The following is a 21,844-nucleotide window of genomic DNA, read 5'->3' as shown; positions in this document are numbered from 1 at the left end:
CTTGCTTGCTCGCTGGGGGCTCTCTACCACTTGAGCCACACCTCCAGTCTGGCTTTTTGCTGATTAATTATATATGGAGTCTCTTAGTTGTTTTCTGCCATCAAACTTCTGTCTCCCAATCTCAGCTGCCTGAGTAGCTAGGATAATGGGTGTGAGCCACCAGCACCAGTAGAAATTCAATACTTCCTTTTTTATTTTTGGTGCCCGCTCAATACTTTCTTTTTTTTTTTCTTTTTTTTTTTTTTTTGCCGTCCTGGGCTTGAGCTCAGGGCCTGAGCACTGTCCTTGGACTTTCTCAAGGCTAGAGCTCTACCACTTGAGCCTCAGCACCACTTCCGGCTTTTTTCTATGTATGTGGTACTGAGGAATCGAACCCGGGTCTTCATGCATGCTAGGCAAGCACTTTTAACCACTAGGCCAAACTCCCGGCCCTCAATACTTTCTTGAATGATGAGAAGATTTTTTTTTTTTGTCCATCGTGGGGCTTGAACTCGGGGCCAGGGCACTGTGCCTGAGCTCTTCAGCGCAAGGCTACCGCTCTACCATTTGAGCCACAGCACCTCTTCTGGTTTTCTGATGGTTAATTGGAGGGAGGGGCCTAGAGCATAATCTAGAGTCTCAGGGACTGGGCTTTGAACTTGGATCCTCAGATCTCAGCCCCTGAGAAGCTAGGATTACAGATGTGAGCCATCAGCACCTGGCTAAGATTTTTCTTTTTCATTTAGTTGTTCTATTTTTTTTCTTGAGACGGGAACCCAGGCGTAAGCCATCCTTCCTCAGCCTTTTGAGGTGCTGGGCACATACCACCATGCCCGGCAACCACAGAAACTTTAATATCATAGTGACCACCAGCAATTACAGAAAAACACACAGCAACCATGCTGCTATTAATACTGAGTTTAAGTGTGCTTCGTGTTGCCCAAGTGCTGCTGGTTGCAGTCTTTTGCTGTAACTTGCTTTCCTCTTGCCTTCACAGTTGTCATGGATGATGATGATGACTCGTGTCTCCTTGATCTTATTGGGTAAGGAGCTCATTCCAGGGGACCCAGGGCAGGAGGGTGGGGGCAGGGGTGGCTGAACCACAGCAGCCTAAGAGGCCGAAAAGTATATAATCATAGCTGTGGTGGCAGGGAGAGAGAGAGGTTGCCACAGGAGTCATACTTTTGCTATCCTTTACTAAACTCTTTTTCTACTAAGTCCCAGAAGGCAGGGCCAGGAATAAAGCTTGGTGGTAAAGAAGGCCCTGAGGTTCCAACCTCAGGACTGAAATCTAGCAAAGGGAAGGGGGAAAAAAAGCAATAAAGGAATACCAGGGAGCAGAAATTAGTGATAATAAGAAATAGAACAACAGGGCCAGGAATTTGGCCTAGTGATAGAATGCTTGCCTAGCATGTACAAATTCCTCAGTACCACATACACAGAAAAAGCTAGAAGTGGTGCTGTGGATCAAGTGGTAGAACGCTACCCTTGAGAAAGGCCAAGGACAGTGCTCAGGCCCTGAGTCCAAGCCCCAGGACTTGCCAAAAAAAAAAAAAGGTAATCCTACCTACTCAGGAGACTGAGATCTGAAGATCATGGTTCAAAGCCAGCCCAGGCACTAAAGTCCAAGAGACTCTTATCTCCAATCAGCCACTAGAAAATGGGAAGTGGTGCTGTGGCTGAAGGGGTAGAGCAGAAGCCTTGAGCTGAAGAGCTCAGGGACAGTGTCCAGGCCCAGAGTTCAAGCCCCATGACCCACGAGAGAGAGGAGAGAGAGAGAGAGAGAGAGAGAGAGAGAGAGAGAGAGAGAGAGAGAGAGAGAGAGAGAGAGAGAGGAGAGAGAGAGAGGGAGGGAGGGAGGAAAGGAGGGAGAAGAAATGGATACACGAATGAAATGAAAAACTAAGAAAATAATTTTAAAATAAAGAGGTGTGTGTGTGTGTGTGTGTGTGTGTATGCGTGTGTGTGTGTGTGTGTGTGTGTGTGTGTGTGTGTGTGTGTGTGTGTATGCGCGTATGCGTGTATGCTGGTCATGAGGCTTAGATACAGGGCCCGGGTGCTATCCCTGGACCTCTTTTGCTCAAGGCTAGCACTCTACCACTTGAACCACAGGACCACTTTTGGCTTGTTCTGTGTATGTGGTGCTGAAGAATTGAACCCAGAGCTTCATGTATGCTACGCAAGCATTCTACCACTAAGCCATAGTTCCATTCCAAGGAGAATTTTTTTTTATGGGTTATGGGTGGCTTGAACCCTGCCTGGGTGCTGTCCCTGAACTCTTCAGCTCAAGGTTACCGTCCCGCCCCTTGAGTCACAGACCCACTTCTGTTTTCTAGTGGTTAATTAGAGATGAGTCTCAAGTTTGGGTGGAGCTGGAGCAGAGGTTCAAGCCGGTCATCCTAGCTACTCAGGAGGCTGAGATCTGGCTGAGACGCTTATCTCCAATTAACCTCCAGAAAACAGGAACCGGGGCTTGGCTCAAGGGTTGGGTGCTAGCTTTGAGTTGAAGAGCTCAGGGACAGCACCCTGGCCCAGGGGTAGGGCGGGAGCTCAGGGACAGCGCCCAGGCTGAGTTCATGCCTCATGACCACCTCCTCCCCCCAAAAAAAGAGTCTCAGTTTCTTAAGTGCCTGGGTTATCTTTGAACCACGATCCTCAGACCTCAGCCTCCTGAGTGGCTAGGATGACAGGCGTGAGCCCAGCTAAGAAATTAGGGTGTTTGTTTTGTTTTGGTCAGTTGTGGGACTTGGACTCTGGGCCTGGGTGTTGTCCCCGAGCTCAAGGCTACTGCCCTACCCCTGGAGCCACAGTACCACTGCCCCAAAGAGATTTTTTTTTTTTTTTTGGGCCAGTCCTGGGCATGAGCTCAGGGCCTGAGCGCTGTCCTTGGACTTTCTCAAGGCTAGAGCTCTACCACTTGAGCCTCAGCACCACTTCTGGCTTTTTTCTATGTATGTGGTTCCGAGGAATCGAACCTGGGTCTTGGTGCATGCTAGGCAAGCACTTTAACCACTAGGCCAAACTCCTGGTCCCCCAAGGAGAACATTTTACTCAGGCTAATGTTTTCTTGTTTAGTTGCTGCTTTTTATTATTATTATTATTATTATTATTATTATTATTATTATTTTAATCTTATTTTATTTTATTATTTTTTTTTTTTGCCAGTCCCAGGGTTTGAGCTCTGTCCTTTAGCTTTCTCAAGGTTAGAGCTCTACCATTTGAACTACAGCACCATGTCTAGCCTTTTCTATGTATGTGGTACCAAGGAATCAAACTCGGGTCTTCTTGGAAGCACTCTACCACTGGGCCGAACTCCTGTCCCCATGCTTTTTTAATTCAAGGTTACCACTTGAACCATAGCTCTGCTTCCAGGGTTTGTTGTTGTTGTTGTTGTTTTGGTAGTTTATTGGAGATAAGGGTCTCACAGACTACCTGGGTTAGCTTTGAAACATGATCCGCAGATCCCAACACTGAATAGACAGTTTTGCAGGCGTGAGCCACTGGTTCCCAGCCATTTTCTTATTTAGTGAAAATAGGGTTAATATATTTATTTGATGCCCTCCTTTTCCTTTTCTTCTTCTTCTAGAGACCCACAAGCGTTGAACTATTTTCTACATGGACCTAGTAATAAATCTGTAAGTAACACTCAGAACATGTCAGAGACACACTTTTGTTTCTTCTTGCTGTCAAAGTAACCAGTATATTGAATCTGCCCTCTTACAGAGCAGCGATGACTTGACTAATGCAGGATATTCTGCAGCCAATTCAAACTCAATTTTCGCCAACTCTACTGTGAGTATTGGAAGCAAAGCGTAATATTTGAGAGTTTCAGTCTCAAGGGTACTTTGGGAATTTTTATCTATCTATCTGTCTATCTATCTGTGTGTGTGTGTGTCTGTCTGTATTCGTTGGTGGTGGTGGTACTGGGGCTTGAACATTGGGTCTTTCCTTCTTACTTAGCTTTTTCCCCCATGGCTGGTACCATGCCACTTGAGCCATAACTCCACTTCTGGCTTTCTCCTGGTAATTGGAGAGATGTGTCTACTGAGGCAGGCTTTGAACTTCTGTTTTCAGATCTCAGTCTCCTGAGTGGCTAGCATTTCAGGTAGGAGCCACCAGTGCCCAGCCATAAAGTGTTTTGTTTGTTTGTTTCTAAAGTGACGTTGTTAAATACGTAAGTTTATTAAAGCGCGTTAATATGTGAGTAGGTGTTCATTTCTGTGAGAGCCTTGCTCTCTGTGGCAGGGTCTCATTGGGGAGCTCAGGGGTGGATTCATTCTGGACCTCTAACAAAAAAAAAAAACAAACCAATCAGCGCTCCAGGAACTCCTGCAGGCATCTGCTGTACAGAGGGCTGGACGGAGCTGCTTCTGGGGCAGGTCCCACCGGAAGTCTTGAACTGGGAGCAATCTTCTAAAATCTGCCTGCTGGAATCTAGCTCAGTGGCAGAATAAGTGAATCCTAAAACTAATGAACACCCTAAGAGGTGTGGGAATATAGCTTAGTGATAGAGCAACTCGGCATGTGTGAAATCCTTAGGTTCAATCCCCAGCTAACACCAAAAAGATAAAAGTACAAATCTGTGTCAGAAGCTGGTTGTGGTGGCTCATGACGGTCATCCTAGCTACTCAGGAGGCTGAGATCTGAGGATCAAGGTTAAAGCCAGCCCGGGCACTGATGAACCACCAGAAAACTGGAATTGGAGCTGTGGCTCAAGGAATAGGATGGTAGCCTTGAGCTGAAGAGCTCAGAGATAGTGCCCAGGTGGAGTTCAAGCCCCATGACCCAAAAGCCTGCGGTCTGGAGTTTGGCCTAGTGGTAGAGTGCTTGCCTAGCATGCACGAAAACCCAGGTTTGATTCCGCGATATCACATACATAGAAAAGCCAGAAGAGGTGCTGTGGCTTAAGTGGTAGAGGAAAGCCCAAGGACAGTGCTCAGGCCCTGAGTTCAAACCCCAGGACTGGGGGGGAGGGAAAGCCATATTTTTAGGCTTCATCAATAGTCCAAAATAAGATGGACTTTTAATGTATGTGTTTCAAAAGTTGGATCTGCCATGTAACACACAGCTGTCTTTTCTAGAATGCTGATCCTAAGGCAACCCTCAAGGGTGTAAGCACCCAGCTTGGAGAAGGGCCCAGTGATGGACTTCCACTTTCCAGTAGCCTTCAGTTTCTTGAAGATGAACTTGAGTCTTCTCCTCTTCCTGATCTCAGTGAGGACCAACCTTTCGACATTCTTCAGAAATCCTTGCAGGAGGCTAATATCACCGAGCAGACGCTGGCAGAAGAGGCGTATCTGGATGCTAGTATAGGTTCAAGCCAGCAGTTTGCACAAGCTCAGCTTCATCCTTCTTCATCAGCATCCTTCACTCAGGCTTCTAATGTTTCTAATTACTCAGGTCAGACGCTACAGCCCATCGGGGTGACTCACGTGCCTGTCGGAGCGTCGTTCGCGAGCAATACAGTGGGTGTGCAACATGGCTTCATGCAGCATGTGGGGATCAGTGTTCCCAGCCAGCATTTGCCTAACAGCAGTCAAATCAGTGGTTCCGGTCAAATACAGCTAATCGGGTCATTTGGCAATCAACCTTCCATGATGACTATTAACAACCTTGATGGGTCTCAGATCATCCTAAAGGGCAGCGGGCAGCAAGGCCCGTCGAATGTGAGTGGAGGGCTTCTGGTTCATAGACAGACTCCTAACGGCAGCTCACTGTTTGGGAATTCCAGTTCCAGCCCGGTGGCACAGCCTGTCACTGTTCCCTTTAACAGCACAAATTTCCAAACGTCCTTACCTGTTCATAACATCATCATACAGAGGGGACTCGCACCAAATTCAAATAAAGTCCCAATTAATATCCAGCCAAAGCCTATCCAGATGGGGCAGCAAAACACGTACAACGTGAACAGCTTGGGAATCCAGCAGCACCATGTCCAGCAGGGGATCTCCTTTGCCCCCGCCGGCTCGCCCCAGGGCTCTGTCGTCGGCCCACACATGTCCGTCAACATCGTCAACCAGCAGAACCCAAGAAAGCCCGTCACCTCACAGGCTGTGAGCAGCACGGGGGGCAGCATCGTCATCCATTCCCCCATGGGCCAGCCTCACGCACCCCAAAGCCAATTCCTCATACCCACAAGCCTTTCCGTCAGCTCCAACTCCGTACACCACGTGCAGACCATCAACGGGCAACTGCTTCAGACTCAGCCGTCCCAGCTCATTTCCGGCCAGGCGACCTCAGAGCATGTCATGCTGAACAGAAACTCCTCCAACATGCTCAGGACCAACCAACCATATTCTGGACAGATGCTGAACAACCAGAATACCGCCGTCCAGTTAGTGTCTGGGCAGACGTTCACCACCTCCGGAAGTCCAGTGATCGTCAATCACGCCTCTCCTCAGATTGGACAGATGCCTGTGCAGCAGGCATCACCAACCGTACTGCACCTGTCCCCTGGGCAGAGCAACGTCTCCCAAGGGAGAGCCGGCTTTACCGCCATGCCCTCGGTGACAAACATGTCTGGACCTCCTCGGTTTCCTGCTGTCAGCTCAGCCAGCCCTGCCCATCCTAGTCTTGGGTCTGCGGTTCCGTCTGGGACGTCAGGATCAAATTTCACAGGAGATCAAGTCGCCCAGCCAAACAGGACTCCTGTGCCAGCCAGTGCGGCCCACCGTCTTCCAGCCTCTGCTTCCAAATCTCCCAGCACGTTCAGCACAGCGCCTGCAGTGGGGACCCAGCAGCAGTTCTTCTGCCAGGTAATGCCATGCGCAGACGAGTGTCTTTATGGGTAGGCAGTGGAAACGTGGGGTGTGTACTTGGTATCTGAATATGAGTTTTAATCTCAGGCTCCCAATTTATTTTCTACTTATGACTGTCTTTCTTCTTTCTCTTTTTTTCTTCCTCTTAAAGTGACTTCCCCAGCAGTGCTGTGTAGCTTAGAGACGAAACTTTGGAGCCAAACTGTTGCTGTGAATTTAAGCTTTATGCCATTGGGCCAGTTAACTTATGTCTCTAGACCTCACCAGTGAAGTGGGCCACTGGGGGGGGGGTAGACAAGTGGACCCCCCACCCCCTACAAAACCACTGAGTATGTTCTCCAGAAAATAGCATTCAGTAGCTCAATAGGAGTCAGGGTTCATGTATATGCATACTTGGTGAGATGTATTTTGGACATTTAAGGTGAAAGATTTGGGCCAGGAGTGTAGCCTAGTGGTAGAGTGCTTGCCTAGCATGCATGAAGCCCTGAGTTGGATTCCTCAGTACCACATACACAGAAAAAGCCAGAAGTGGTGCTATGGCTCAAGTGGTAGAGTGCTAGCCATGAGGAAAAGCCCAAGGACAGTACCCAGGCCCTGAATCCAAGCTCCAGGACTAGTAAAAGAAAACAAAACAAAAGACAGATATATTTTGGCTCACGGGTTCCACATTTTCAGGCCCCTGCGAGTGCACTGCTTTGGGCCTAAGGGGCGCATGGCCAGCAGGGGGAGAGGCTCCACTGGCCAGGCATGTCTCCAGAGACTGGGCAATACCCACTCCACATCAGGAGGCCCTCAGGCATGGGCTTGCTAGGCAGCCGCTCTGCATGCCCCTGGGGTGACTCTGCCAGGGTGTCTCACCACTCATGTGTTAGATCCTCAAGGCCAATTATGTGGATTTGCCCCCTTCCTGCTAGTGGCCTGCTTTGAGCACTGTCCCAGTCCATTATTTTCCTCAGTTTTCCTTGTTCCTATGAATCCTCTGGGAAATACTTGGAGACTGGTGACATGTAGCTGTTTCACACCTGGATGCACGTGTTTACACTTCCACAGTAATTATTGGGTCAGTGATCCCTGACAAATGGCAGGCCTGCACTGAGGAAGACGTCTCCTTCTCTGCACACTTGCTTACATCAGCATCGACTCTGTGGTCACCTGTTTGACTTCTCCAGTAGCCCACACTGGCCAGCGGGCACCTCTCCAAATTGGCTGCTGGGCTTGTTGTTGTTATTGTTGTTCCAGTACTAGAGCTTCAGCTCAGTGCCTCAGGCTTTTGCTCAGTTTTCTTGCTCACAGCTGGTACTCTACCACTTGTGCTACATCTCCAGTCTGGCTTTTTGCTCACTAATTACAGCATTCCCAACACGTTTCTGCCTGAGCTGGCACGGAGCCATGATCCCTTAGATCACACCGTTCTAAGTGGCTGGGATTAGAGGTGTGAGCACCAGTGCCAGGCAGTTGCTGACTCTTCTGCCACTATCTGAGGACTCTCTAATTTGTTTGTCAATCATGGGGCTAGAACTTGGGGACTGGGTGCCACCCCTGAGCTCTTTTGCTCAAGGGTACTGCTCTACCACTTTGAGCCACAACTCCATGTCTCGTCTTCTAGTGGTTAATTGGAGATAGTCTCACAAGCTTTCCTGCCAAAGCTGACTTTGAGCTGCAGTCCTCAGATCTTAGCCTACTGAGCAGCTAGGATTACAGGCGTGAACCATCAGCACTTGGCACTCTCTTTAATTCTGACAAATTGAGACAGTCCATATTCATCTTCTAATTTCTCTGTCCCTGCTCTGGAATCAGTTTTTTTACTTTAAAAGAAGACATTCCTGCTGGGCATGGTGGCTCACATCTATAATCCTAGCTACTCAGGAGACTGAGACTAAGGGGGTTCAAAGCCAGCCCGGCACTAAAGACCTTGAGACTCTTATCGTCAATTAATCACTAGAAAATGGGAAGTGGGGCTATAACTCAAATGGTAGGGCAGTAGCCTTGAGCTGAAGAGCTGTGGACAATGCCCAGACCCAGGGGTAGGGTGATAGTCTTGAGCTAAAAAACTCAGGAACAGTACCCAAGCCCAGAGTTTAAACCCCATGATCAACAAAAGGAGGAAGAAGAGGAAGAGGAAGAAGAAGGAGGAGGAGGAGGAGGAAGATGAAGATGACGTTCCTTCTAACAGAGAAGAGTATTTAGAAACCAAGATATGGGACTGGTGGTATAGCTCAGTGGTAGAGCACTGCCTAGCATCTGTGGGTTCCTGAGTTCAATCCTTAGCAATGCACACATGGCAAAATATATCTGTGCCAAGAACTGAGCATTATATGGCTCATTGCTACTGGGGTCCCACTCAGAAATATATGTTTTTGTTTGTTTGTTTGTTTGTTTTTTGCCAGTCCTGGGCTTGAGCTCAGGGCCTGAGCACTGTCCTTGGACTTTCTCAAGGCTAGAGCTCTACCACTTGAGCCTCAGCACCACTTCTGGCTTTTTTCTATATATGTGGTACCAAGGAATCGAACCCGGGTCTTCGTGCATGCTAGGCAAGCACTTTAACCACTAGGCCAAACTCCAGGCCCACGAAATATATGTTTTTGTATAAGCTTAATACCTGTAGATATTTATGTATTTATCAATGTTACAAGCTGGGAGTTCTTCAGTCCTGATCAGTAGATTGACCCAAGATTTGCTCAATTCAGTGTTTGATGCTGTTTTTCCTCCTCGTTTTTCTTTCATGTTGTTATTAGAGCTTGAACTCAGAGTCTCATATTCTCAATACAGTGTCTTCCGCTCCGGGATGGCAGTCTACACTTGAGCCGTACCTCCACTTATGGGTTTTTGCTAGTTAATGAGGGATGAATGTGTCATGGACTCCTCTGCCTGCGTTGATCCTGATATGCCAGCTTCCTGAGCAGCTAGGATGATAGGTTTAAGCCACCAGTGCTGGCAGAAGGTAGTTTTAGAATTGCTAATCCATGTTGTTTACCTCTGTGGAAAGCAGACGTCATTGTTGGTTTATAGTGTGGTGTCTTTACCTAGGGTTATGCTTACAATACTGTGTTCATAAGTTATCTGGGTTCTTTTTGGGTGTGGTTATGCTATTATTCAAGTATAGTTCTGTTTGTTTCTGCTTGTGTCTCATTTTAGAATTTCTTCCCAGAATCCTTGCCAGTATTGTCTCTTCGAGTGCTTTCGACCTAGTGAGCCATCACTGTTGTCCATGAAGATTTCTCACGAATCCCAAATGCCTAATAATAGAGGGATGATTCACTAAGATGAGTTATTATAGAGACATTTAAGAAGTTTTCAAAAATTTTAAATTTAAGGAAAAGCCCACGAAATAATTTTCAATGAAAGATGTCTGTAAATGTAAAATATTTACTTAACAAATGGCTTTAGAAAAATGATTAGAGAGGCCCGGTACTTGTGGCTCATGCCTGTAATCCTAGCTATTAAGGAGAGTGAGATCTGAAGATTATTAGGAGATATGAGACTCATATCTCCTAATAAATTCGTAAAAACCAGGAGCTGGGAGTTTGGCCTAGTGGTAGAATACTTGGCTAGCATTCACAAAGACCCAGGTTTGATTCCTTGGTACCACATATATAGAAAAAGCTACAAGTGGTGCTGTGGCTCCCATGGTAGAACTTTAGCCTTGAGAAAAAGCCCAAGGACAGTGTTCAGGCTCCAAGCTCAAGCCCCAGGACTTGGGGGGGGGGGGCAGGGAGGGTGAAAAGACCAACACCTGAAAACCAAAAGTGGAGCAGTAGCTCAAACTGGTAGGACACTAGCAAGCGTAGTAAATAAGAGGCTGTCTGGCAGAAGACGGAGGGTGACCTCTGTTATCCGTACTCATTGCATACCATACCAGTCCAGTTCTGCTCTGCAGCTTCAAACAAATTCCCTGAGAGGGCTGGGAATGTGGCTCAGTGATAGCGTGCTTGCCTAGCATGCATAAAGCCCTGAGTTCAATTCCTCAGTACCACACAAACAAAAAGCCAGAAGTGGTGCTGTGGCTCAAATGGTAGACTGCTAGCCTTGAGCAAAAGGTCAGAGACAGTGCCCAGGCCCTAGGTTCAAGCCCCAGGACTGGGGGGGAAAATTCATGGAGCCATACATATTCCCTCTGGTTTTCTCTTTTGTTAGTTGTATGTGGCCTAGAAAAGCTGTATAAGAATCCAGTGATAAAAATAAAAGTAAAGTAGGCAGCAGGGGTGCAGGCATAAATGGGTTATTAACCTCAAGACCTGCAGAAATCTCTGCTAGAAAGAAAAACTAGTGGGATTTTTTTCTCATTTGTTTTCAAAATGGAACTGATCATATGAAATACCCTGTTTAAACCGGTCTCTGCCCTTTGTTCTCTGGGACTGGCATTCTGGGCAAACAGTTCAGATGTTAGCCTCATACTAATCAGGACATTCATGGTATTTACATTTATAATGCACTTCGTTTTTGTTTTGTTTTGTTTTGTTACCGAGGAATAGAACCTGGGTCTTCGTGTATGCTAGGCAAGCACTCTACCACTAGGCCATACTCTCGGCCCCAAACTACCTGTTCTTGATTGATTTCTTCCTCTCTTGATTCTTTAATACATTACCAGATCCATGAATTCCTCCTGGAAAAACTTATACCCATTCTTTCAGATAATGATAGAACTCTTGACAATGACAGGCGCATTCCCTCTGTTTTTTGGGGCTGTGAGTGGCACTGTTGCTTCCATGTCACTGTGGAGGAGGTAGAGGTCCAGAGTGTACACCAAGGACCCGTCCCACTAGCTGTGCCGGACTCTGCCTCTCCTCTCTCCCATTTACTGCATCCTTGCTCAGAGGTTGACATTTTTTTTTCCAGTTAGTTATGGGGCTTGAACTCAGAGCCTGAGCACTGTCCTTGGGCTTTCTTTCAAGGCTAGAGCTCTACCACTTGAGCCACAGCACCATTTCCGGCTTTTTCTATGTATGGAGTACTGAGGAATTGAACTCGGTTCTTCATGCATGCTAGGCAAGCACTCTACCACTAGGCCAAACTCCCAGCCCTGCCTCTGAGATTTTTGTTCAAGGCTAGCGATCTACCACTTGAGCCACAGTGCTACTTCTGGTGCTCTGGTGGTTAATTGGAGATAAGAGTCTCTCACAGGAGGGGAGGGAAATGGGTACCAAGACATGTGAAAGGGTATCAATGTATGTGAATTAATGCACCTTCTATCTGGCAAATATCATGTAACCCTTTTACTAATTACAATTAAAAAATTAAAAAAAAAAAGTCTCTCACCAAATTTCCTACCCAGGCTGGTTTTGAACCATGGTCCTCAGACCTCAGCCTCCTCAGTAGCTAGGATTTCGTGTGTGCGCCGTTAGGGTCCATCTAGAGGTGGTGGGCTTTACCGGCTTGCCTAAGCTGCTACCTTAGGCTCGGAGCCCGGTTTTCTCCTCTCTAGCATGAGGAGGTGACTGTTACAGTGGAATAATCTAGGGAGCTTTTCAAAAATATGGATGCTTGAAGCTCATGCCCATAAATTCTTACTTAAACAGCCTAGAGAAAGGATACCACAGTTTTCAAAAGCTCCCTGAGTGATTATAAAGTGCAGCCAGAGTAGAGAGAGAGCCACTGGTTGGTTCAGACTCACGTCTCCTAATGAGACAGCTGGAACCCCTGACTGGGTGATTAACTTGCCTCCAGTCTCTCCAGACTTATGGAGACTAAAAAAGGTGAATTGCTGGGCCGGGAGCGTGGCCTAGTGGTAGAGTGCTTGCCTAGCATGCGTGAAGCCCTGAGTTGGATTCCTCAGTACCACATACATAGAAAAAGCCAGAAGTGGTGCTGTGGCTCAAGTGGTAGAGCCTTGAGAAAATCCAAGGACAGTGCTCAGGCCCTGCATTCAAACCCAGGACTGGCAAAAAAAAAAAAAAAAAAGCAAGCAAGCAAGGAAAGAAGGAAAAGAAAGCAAATTGCAAAAGGTAAAGCACCACTGAGAGCTCCTTGAGGGCAGGCCTGGCGGCATGTGCCCCGAGTAATGGCACACTGGTGACTGAGGAGAGACTGCAAGGAGGAAATGAGCACAGACGGCTTTCTGAGACGCAGAGGTGGCTGACACAGCTACACAGATGTGTGAGGATCATGGTTCAGAGCCAGCCTAGGCTGACAAATCCAAGAGACTTCTATTTCCAGTTAGCTAGCAAAAAGCTGAAAGTAGAGGCATGGCTCAATTGATACTACACCAACCAGCCAGCAAGAATACGAGGCCCTGAGTTCAAAGCCCAGTACCAACACACTCACACACGCACACGCTCACACACGCGCGCACACACACACACACACACACACACACACACACACACGTACATGCACATGCACAATGAAGTTCCAGGACTTGGAAAGGAAACGCTGGAGGATTGTGAGTTCTAGGCTAGCTTGAGTTATAATAATTAAGCTGGGTTCCAATGGCTCACACCTATAATTCTAGCTACTCAGGAGACTGAGATCTGCGGGTCACAATTCAATGCCGAGCCAGGCACGATAGTCCATGAGGTTTTTTTTTTTTACTTTTTTTTTTTTTTTGGCAAGTCCTAGGGTTTGAACTCAGGGCCTGTGCAATGTCCTTGGGCTTTCTCAAAGCTAGCATTCTACCACTTGAATCACAGTACTGCTTGCGGCCTTTTCTGTGTATGTGGTACCAAGGAATGGAACTCAGGGCTTCTAGGCAAGCACTCTACCGCTAAACCATATACCCTGACACAATCTCTCTCTCTTTTTCTTCAGTTGTAGGGCTTGAACTCTGGGCCTGGGCACTGTCCCTGAGCTCTTCTTCAGCTCAAGGCTACCGTTCTACCCTTTGAACCACAGCGTCACTTCCAGTTTTCTGGTAGTTAATTGGAGATCAGAGTCTCACAGACTTTAGTGCCCAGGTTGGCTTTAAACTGGGATCCTCAGATCTCAGCCTCCTGAGTATCTAGGATTATAGGCCTGAGCCACCGTGCCTGGCTCTCTCTCTGTCAGTCATGAGGGTTGAACTCAGGGCCTACATGCTGTCTCTTTTTGCTCAAGATTAGCTCTTTACCATTTTGAGAAAAGTTCTACTTTTGTTTTGTTTTGTTTTCTGAGCAGTTAATTAGAGATAAGAGTTTCACGAAGGCTTTTCTACCCAAGCTGACTTCAAACCACAATCCTCCAATCAAGTAGCTAGGATTTTAGACTTAAGCAGAGCACTGTGTATTGACAGTGAACCTGAGCAGGGACCAGGTCTGTGCAGAATCCATGTAGGGACTGGTGGTCAGACTAATGAGTGCACCAGGACACAGACTAGTTCCAGTGCACCGAAAACCAGTTCCAGGAGCAGCAGTCTACTAACCGCCATCTCCTCTGAATGACCCTGAGAGGTTCTATGTGCCCAGGGATTTTAGGGGATATACTTTGCCAAATTCTCCCGATGCACAAGAGTCATCTTTGGTTTTTTGCTTGTGTTTGTGTTTGTTTTTGCCAGTTCTGGGGCTTGAACTTAGAGCTTGAGCACTGTCCTTGAGCCTTCTCAAGGCTAGCGCTGTACCATTTGAGCCACAGCACTAACCATTGCCCTTTCTGTATATAGTACAAAGGAACTGGACCCAGGGCTTCATGCATGCGAGGCAAGCACTTTACCACTAGGCCACAGTCCAGCCCCAAGAGTCATGTTTTTTTAACATTTAGTTTGTTTTGTAATCTAAACCTGAAAGCAATGCCATATAGGCATTGAGAGGCTTTGGTTGTCATGTGAAATAATTGATTCTATTTTCTAATGATGCGATTGATTATTTCCCATCTTGATTATATGTTCCACAGGCTCAGAAAAAAAGTTTGAACCAGACCTCCCCCCTTTCCACTTCCAAGACAGCAGACGGCCTGAGGCCCGCGCAGATCCCCGGGCTTTTGAACACACTGCCAGGTCAGGCACCTCTGCGGGGCTCCTGCACAGGCTCTCCTCCCCACACCCTACCACACTCGAATCTCCCTGATGCAGTCTCCCCCATGCCCCGGGCTCTCCTTCCTCCGCCTGGCCACATCAAAACTACATGCCATGAATGAGGGTGAACTAAACTACACAGTCACTTAGTATCCTGCTGAGAAAGAGAAAAAGTGGACCCGGAGTTTGGCCAAGTGGTAGAGTGCTTACCTAACATGCACTAAGACCTGGGTTCGATTCCTCGGTACCACATACATAGAAAAAAGCCAGAAATGGTGCTGAGGCTCAAGTGGTAGAGCTCTAGCCTTGAGAAAGTCCAAGGACAGTGCTCAGGCCCTGAGCTCAAGCCCAGGACTGGCAAAAAAAAAGAAAAAGAAAGAAGGAAAGAAAGAAAGAAAGAAGGAAAGAAAGAGCACTTTAACTGGGGCGGACATATGTCGGGAGTGCTGGGACACCTGTGGCTCTGCATTTGGGGCTCTGTGCACACACTGAATCCCCTCTTGATGCTGAAAATGCCTTCAGTTATATCTGCCCACCCATCTAACCCAGTTACTACTGAAAAAAGAAAAGGTTTAAGCATCTGTCACTTCCCTCGCGGCCTCTTCCTCCACTCCTAAAATACGACAGATCGAGAGCTTGAGGCCCACCCTGCAGGGAACTCGACACTGGGCTTCTGTGTATTACCATTCGTTCCATTTGGTTACTTACTTTTTTTTGGTCAGTCCTAGGGCTTGACCTCAAGGCGTGGGCCCTGTCCCTAAGCTGCTTTTGCTCAAGACTAGTGCTCTACCCCTAGAGCCACAGCACCACTTCATTTTTTTTTTTTTCTGTGTATGTGGTACTGTGAAATTGAACCCCGGACTTCAAGCATGCTAGGCAAGTACTCTGCTACTAAGCCACATTCCCAGCCCTGGTTGCTTATTCTTTGTAGACCCTTATCTCTGCCTCTGGAGCTTGAGGTAAAAAAGTGTCCTCTGCTGCCTTCCTCATAGCAAGCCTCCATGAGAAAGAAATCCCTTTCAAGGGCTGGTAGCATGGCATACAAAGTAAAGCATCTGCCTAGCAAGCATGAGATCTGGAGTTCAAACCCTCCTAGTACTGCCAAAATGGAAAAAAAAAAATCCCTGTAAAATATTCAGTCACTTTCATACATTGGGCTGGAGGGGACTTGATTTTCCATTTCAATTGAACATTGCCTTCTGTTCTCACAGGGCAGGATTCTGCAAGCAAAGTTCTGCCGGGGTCCTTAGGGAGCTCCCAGGCACAGCAGGAAAAAGCAGGTGGATCATCTCCTGGCCAGCCAGCTGTGCAGGTAGAAAACAATTTACATAGCTGGCGCTTCATTAGCGTAGCTAATGAAAGTGTGATCCTGTCAGCTGCTGGGGGAGGCAGGGAGCTCACTGTACAACACGTCCCGGTACATGCAGGGACCTGGAGTCCATCCTAGTGCTGACCACATGAACACAGGTACATGTACATACATACATGTATGTGTATGTCTACCTATTGCCGAGGCACAGCTCTGATCATAAAATATTTATCAAAATGAACTCCAGAAAAAGGAAAAGGTTTTTTGTCCCTTCATTGCTGTTTTGGTTTTCTTTGTTTCTTTTTCTTTCTTTCTTTTCTGTCTTGTTTGTTCCTGTATCTCTCTCTGGAAGCAGGGGCAGGGTGGGGGCGGGGGGAGGTGTACAGAAATGGAGAGACAAAGAGTGAACAAATTCAGTAGTGATACTCATTAGATACTGTGTTACAATGAACTGTACAGCCAGGCGCTGATGACACATACCTGTAACCCTAGCTACTGAAGAATCTAAAATCTGAGGATCACAGTTCATAGTCAGCCTGGAAAGGAAAGTTCTCAAGACTTTTGTGTATGTGTGTGTGTGTCATTGGTCTGGGACAGCCTGGGTGCTGTCCCTGAGCTCTTCAGCTCAAGGATACCACCCTACCCCTGGGCCTGGGTGTTGTCCCTGAGCTCTACACCTCAAGGCTACTGCCCTACCTCTTGAACCACAGCACTGCTTCCTATTTTCTAGAGATTAATTGGAGATAATAGTCCTTTTGTGCCTGGGCTGGCTTTGAACCTTGATCCTTAGATCTAAGCCTCCTGAGTAGCTAGGATTACAGGTGTGAGCCACCGGCGCCCTGCTTTCAAGACTCTTACAGCAGGTTAAGCACCAGAACACAAGAAGTAAACCTGTGGCTCAAGGTGGTAGAGCAGAGAAGCTTAGGGACAGTGTCCTGGCCGAGTTCAAGCCCCATGACCAACAAAATAAATATAAAAATGAACTATACAGGGATGGGAATGTGGCTTAGTGGTACAGTGCTTGCCTAGCAGGCATAAAGTGCCACATAAACACAAAAAGCTGGAAGTGGTGTTGTGGCTCAAGCGGTAGAGCACTAGCCTTGAGGAAAGCCCAAGGACAGTACTCAGGCCCTGAGTTCAAGTCCCTGGACTGGCAAAAACAGCAGGAAATGGTGCTGTGGCTCAATTGGTAGAGTGCTAGCCTTGAACAAAAGGAGCTTAGGAACAGAGGCCAGACCCGTAGTTCAAGGCCCAGGACTGGCAGAGAGAGAGACAGAGAGAAATGTACCCTTTACTAGACTTATATAACTCTAATCCTTCTGTACGTCACCTTTGTAATAATTGTTATTTATTTATTTATTTTATTTCTTTGCCAGTCCTGGAGCTTGTACTCAGGGCCTGAGCACTGGTTTTGGCCATTTTTGCTCAAGGCTAGTGCTCTGCCATTTGAGCCATAGTGACACTTCCAGCTTTTTCTGTGTATATGGTACTGAGGAATCAAACCGAGGGCTTTGTGCATATTAGGTGACCACCCTCTCACTAGACTATGCTCCTGGCTCTAACAATTAAAAAAAAAAAAAGGAAAAAATTACACTCATAGGCTGGGTGTTTATAGCGTATCCTAAGTACTTTCTGAGGCTGAGATCTAAAGATTATGGTTCAAAACCAGCTCAAGTCGAAAAATACTTGAGACCTTATCTCCCAATTACCCAGCAAAAAGCTAGAAATGAGCTGTGACTCAAGTGTCGAAACAACCTGGAATGGGAAAAAACATAAAGGAGAGTATGCCCTGGCACCGAGTTTAAGTCTCAGTACTAGCATACATACAGACAAAAAAAGTGCACTCATTGGTAAGGTAAGCCAAGACCAAAGGAGGAAAAGGCAAACAGTACAAGAGCAGTGACTCAGTACTCGGGCACTTGAGGTGATTGACATGAACTTGACAATATAAATATAACTGGACATATAAATCTTTGATGGGATACATACTCTATAGACGTAATGATATAAAGGTCGATATGAATCTATGACAAACAGCTAATTTTAATTCTTAAATTTATGTGCCAGTGATCGCATATAGAGATTCCAGTCTTAAATACTTGTTTGTTAAACTTGACATTTGAAATATGATATAAAAAAAATCAGTGTTAATAAACTCTTTTAATTTAAAAAAATGCACTCATTGGGCCCAGGTGCCTATTGCTGATGTAATCCTGGCTGTTCAGGAGGCTGAGATCTGAAGATCAGTTTAGAGCCCAGGGAGAAAAATGCCAGACTTCTCCAGTTAAGCAGAAAAGGCAAGACTGTAGGTGTGGCTCAAGTGGTAGAGCACCAACTGTGATCAGAAGTAGAGTGTGAGACCCTGAGTTCAAGCCTCGGTATCTAGCATGAAATGTGTGTGTGTGTGTATATATATATATATATATATATATATATACACACACACACACATTTTTTTTTTGCCAGTCCTGGAGCTTGAACTCAGGGCCTAGGCACTGTCCTTGAGCTTTCTCAAGGCTAGAGCTCTACCACTTGAGCCACAGCATCACTTCTGGCTTTTTCTATGTATGTGGTACTGAGGAATTGAACCCGGGTCTTCATGCATGCTAGGCAAGCACTCTACCACTAGGCCAATCTTCCGGCCCTTTTTTCTTTTTTTTTTGGCTATGTCTTGAACTCTGGGCTTGGGCACTGTTCCTAAGCTCCTTTTGCTCAAGGTTAGCACTTTACCACTTGAATGACAGTACCATTTCTGGCTTTCTGTTTATATGGTACTGAAGAATCAAATCCAGGACTTCATGTATGCTAGGCAAGCACAAGTATTCCACTCTTCTACCAAGCCACATTCCCAGCCCTATAGTGATGCTTTTATAGAAATAATTGAGGATGTGGCACTGTAGCTCAAGTGGTAGAGTGCTAGCCTTGAGCTGAAGAGCTCATGGACTGTGCCCAGGTCCAGAGTTCAAGCCCTGTAACTGGAAAAAAAAAAAAGGAAAGAGTGGCCATGAGTTTGGCCTAGTGGTAGAGTGCTTGCCTAACATGCATGAAGACCCGGGTTCTCAGTATCACATACATACAAAAGCCGGAAGTGGTGCTGTGGCTCAAGTGGTAGAGCACTAGCCTTGAGGAAAGCCCAGGGACAGTGCACAGGCCCAGAGTTCAAGCCCAGACTGGCCAAAAAAAAAAAAAAGGAAAGAAGAAAAAGAAATAGTTGAGGGCTTGGGCTGTTTTGAGTACAAACTGCATCTGGTGGTATGCATCTGTAGTCTCAGCTGTTTGGAAGGCTCAGACCATAGGATCCCATGAGCTTCAGAGTTGAACAATAGCATTGGCAACACGGGAGACCTCAGGTCTAAACCAAAATTAACAACTTGGTTCATCTACGGATCTGATAGTCTGGCTTTTTGTAATAAATAACTCAGCACAACTTTGCTACCCGGAGTCCACCATGCTTGCTTATTTGGTTTGTATTGGGTCACATTCTAAAGTCCTGGAATGTGCTGTGAAGATGATGATGTTTACATGGCACTGTATTCTGCTGCTGCTTCTCCAGAAAGGACTAACAGGAGGTGTGCTTTGTTTCTAGGTGGACAGTCATCCGGGAGGACAGAAGAGGCCGGCCACAAAACAACTAACTAAAGGAGCTTTGTGAGTTACCTTTCCCAATGGAAATTAATTTTTAATTTTGCTATAGGTCCCCAATCATTAATAAGCATTCTACAGAATAAAAGTTAGTGAATTTTCTTGCCTCTTAAAAATGTACTTTGAGTTGGGCACCGTGGTTCACACCAATAATCCTAGCTACTCAGAAGGCTAAGATCTGAGGATCGAGGTTCAAAGCTAGCCAGGGCACAAAAGAACCTAGGACTCATCTTCAATTAACCTCTAGAAAACAGGAAGTGGGGCTTGGCTCAAGAGCAGGGGGGTAGCCTTGAACTGAAAAGCTCTGGGACAGTGCCCAAGCCTAGTTCAAGCCCCATAACCCACCAAAAAAAGAAAAAAAATGTGATTAGATTTGACTTTCTAACATGACTCTCCATTGATCCTGGCCATTTCTCCTCTAAAGCATTCTGCAGCAGCTTCAGAGGGACCAAGCCCACTCGGTGACACCTGACAAAAGCCAGTTCCGATCGCTGAGCGACGCGGTACAGAGATTGCTCTCCTATCACGTGTGCCAAGGCTCCACACCCACTGAGGAAGACTTGAAGAAAGGTAATCAGATGGAGGCTTCCCCAGGCTGCCACAGAAAAGCAAGAGCCGGGGTCACCCCCACTGGAAGACACAAGGCCTTCCACCCCAGGCCTAGGTCGTTCTCCATCGCTTTGTAACTGGCTCATCTCACTAGTCCATGAAGAATCCTTACCTGCCATTGTGATTCCTTGAGACCTCAGGAGGCTGAGGTCTGAGGATCATTGTTAGAAGCCAGCATGAGCAAAAAAGTCCCCATGAGGGCCTAGTAGTAGAGTGTTTGCCACCATGCACAAATCCCTGGGTTCGATTCCTTGGAACTACATACACAGAGAAGGCTGGAAATGGTACTGTGGCTCAAGGCACTACTTTGAGAAAGCCCAAGGACAGTGCCCATGCCCTGAGTTAAAGCCCCAGGACTGGCAAAATAAAGAAGAAAAACAATTTCCCCATGAGACTCTTATCTCTCTCTAATGAACCACTCAAAAACCAGAAGTAAGCCAGGCACAGTGGCTCTAGCCTATAATCCTAGATACCCAGGAGATTAAGATCTGATGATTGCAGTTCAAAGTCAAAGCCAACCCAGGCACTAAAGACCCATGAGACTCTATCTCCACTTAACCACTAGAAAACTGGAAGTGGTGTAGAGCAGTAGCCTTGAGCAGCACCCCAGCCCAGAGTTCAAGCTCATGACCAAAAAAAAAAAAAGAAAGAAAAGGGAAAAAGGGACTGGGAGTTTGGCCTAGTGGTAGAATGCTTGCCTAGCATGCATGAAGACCATAGAAAAAGCCAGAAGTGGTGCTATGGCTCAAGTGTTAAAGCTCTAGCCTTGAGGAAGCCCAAGAACAGTGCTCAGGCCTTGAGTTCAAGCCCCAGGACTGGCAAAAAAAAAAAAAAAAATGTGAGGCTGAGGCTCAGATTGTAGAGACTTATGTGAAAAAGCTAAGGAAGAAGCAATGCCCTGAGTTTAAGCCCTACTTCTGGCACCAAACAAAAAAGGAAAGCCAGTGGGTGGGGGTGGGAGAGGACCTATTGGATGATATATATTGACTATGTTTTCTTCCTCTCTGTTTAAAGTGGACAATGAATTTGAAACAGTTGCCACTCAGCTCCTAAAAAGGACCCAAGCTATGCTGAACAAATACAGATGCCTGCTTCTAGAAGATGCCATGGTAAGGTTGTGATCCCACATCTGTTTACCTTTGCCATCTGCATGTCCAGAGCTACCTGGCCAGAAAGTAAATGCTTGAGGAATTGCATTTCTAGCATCTAGGGGTTTTTGTTTATTTTTTGTGTTTTTTGTTTGTTTGTTTGCTGTTTTTTTTGTCAGTTTTGGGGCTTGGACTCTGGGCTTGGGCACTGTCCCTGAGCTCTTCAGCTCTAGGCTATTGCCCTACCCGTGGAACCTCAGTGCCACTTCTGGTTTTCTAGAGGTTAATTGGAGATAAGAGTCTCATGGACTTTTGGACTTTCAGTCCCCAGGCTGGCTTTGAACTTCATCCTCAGACCTCAGCCTCCTGAGTAGCTAGGATTACAGGCATGAGCCACCATGCCCAGCTATAAATTTCTTTAAAAAACAAAAACAAAAAAACCCAACTCTGTGGACCAAGAAGCATTGTACTGATAACCTGACTTACAGAACTGTAAATGCTTTGTACAACTACTTAGTAACATTTAAAAAAAAAATTA

The 21,844-nt window shown here is 46.5% G+C and overlaps 1 protein-coding gene across 1 annotated transcript in view; it reads left to right on the top strand.

Annotated features, from left to right (window-relative positions):
• The window catches only part of Bicral (BICRA like chromatin remodeling complex associated protein), a 47,650-nt gene that overhangs the window by 22,266 nt on the left and 3,540 nt on the right, over positions 1 to 21,844 (top strand). The window contains exons 2-10 of the mRNA XM_090355647.1: positions 977 to 1,022; positions 3,566 to 3,614; positions 3,703 to 3,771; positions 5,061 to 6,734; positions 14,538 to 14,640; positions 15,870 to 15,970; positions 19,554 to 19,615; positions 20,034 to 20,179; positions 21,233 to 21,327. Of these exons, the coding sequence (XP_090211773.1) occupies positions 982 to 1,022; positions 3,566 to 3,614; positions 3,703 to 3,771; positions 5,061 to 6,734; positions 14,538 to 14,640; positions 15,870 to 15,970; positions 19,554 to 19,615; positions 20,034 to 20,179; positions 21,233 to 21,327 (2,340 nt within the window). The 5' untranslated portion in view covers positions 977 to 981. The remainder of the gene's footprint in view (positions 1 to 976; positions 1,023 to 3,565; positions 3,615 to 3,702; positions 3,772 to 5,060; positions 6,735 to 14,537; positions 14,641 to 15,869; positions 15,971 to 19,553; positions 19,616 to 20,033; positions 20,180 to 21,232; positions 21,328 to 21,844) is intronic.

This window comes from Megascapheus bottae, chromosome 22, assembly GCF_031878675.1.
Source record: "Megascapheus bottae isolate mThoBot1 chromosome 22, mThoBot2.hap1, whole genome shotgun sequence".
In the NCBI taxonomy this organism is placed as follows: domain Eukaryota; kingdom Metazoa; phylum Chordata; class Mammalia; order Rodentia; family Geomyidae; genus Megascapheus; species Megascapheus bottae.
Note: the sequence above shows the minus strand (reverse complement) of the source record. Positions and strands in the feature narration are given on the sequence as shown.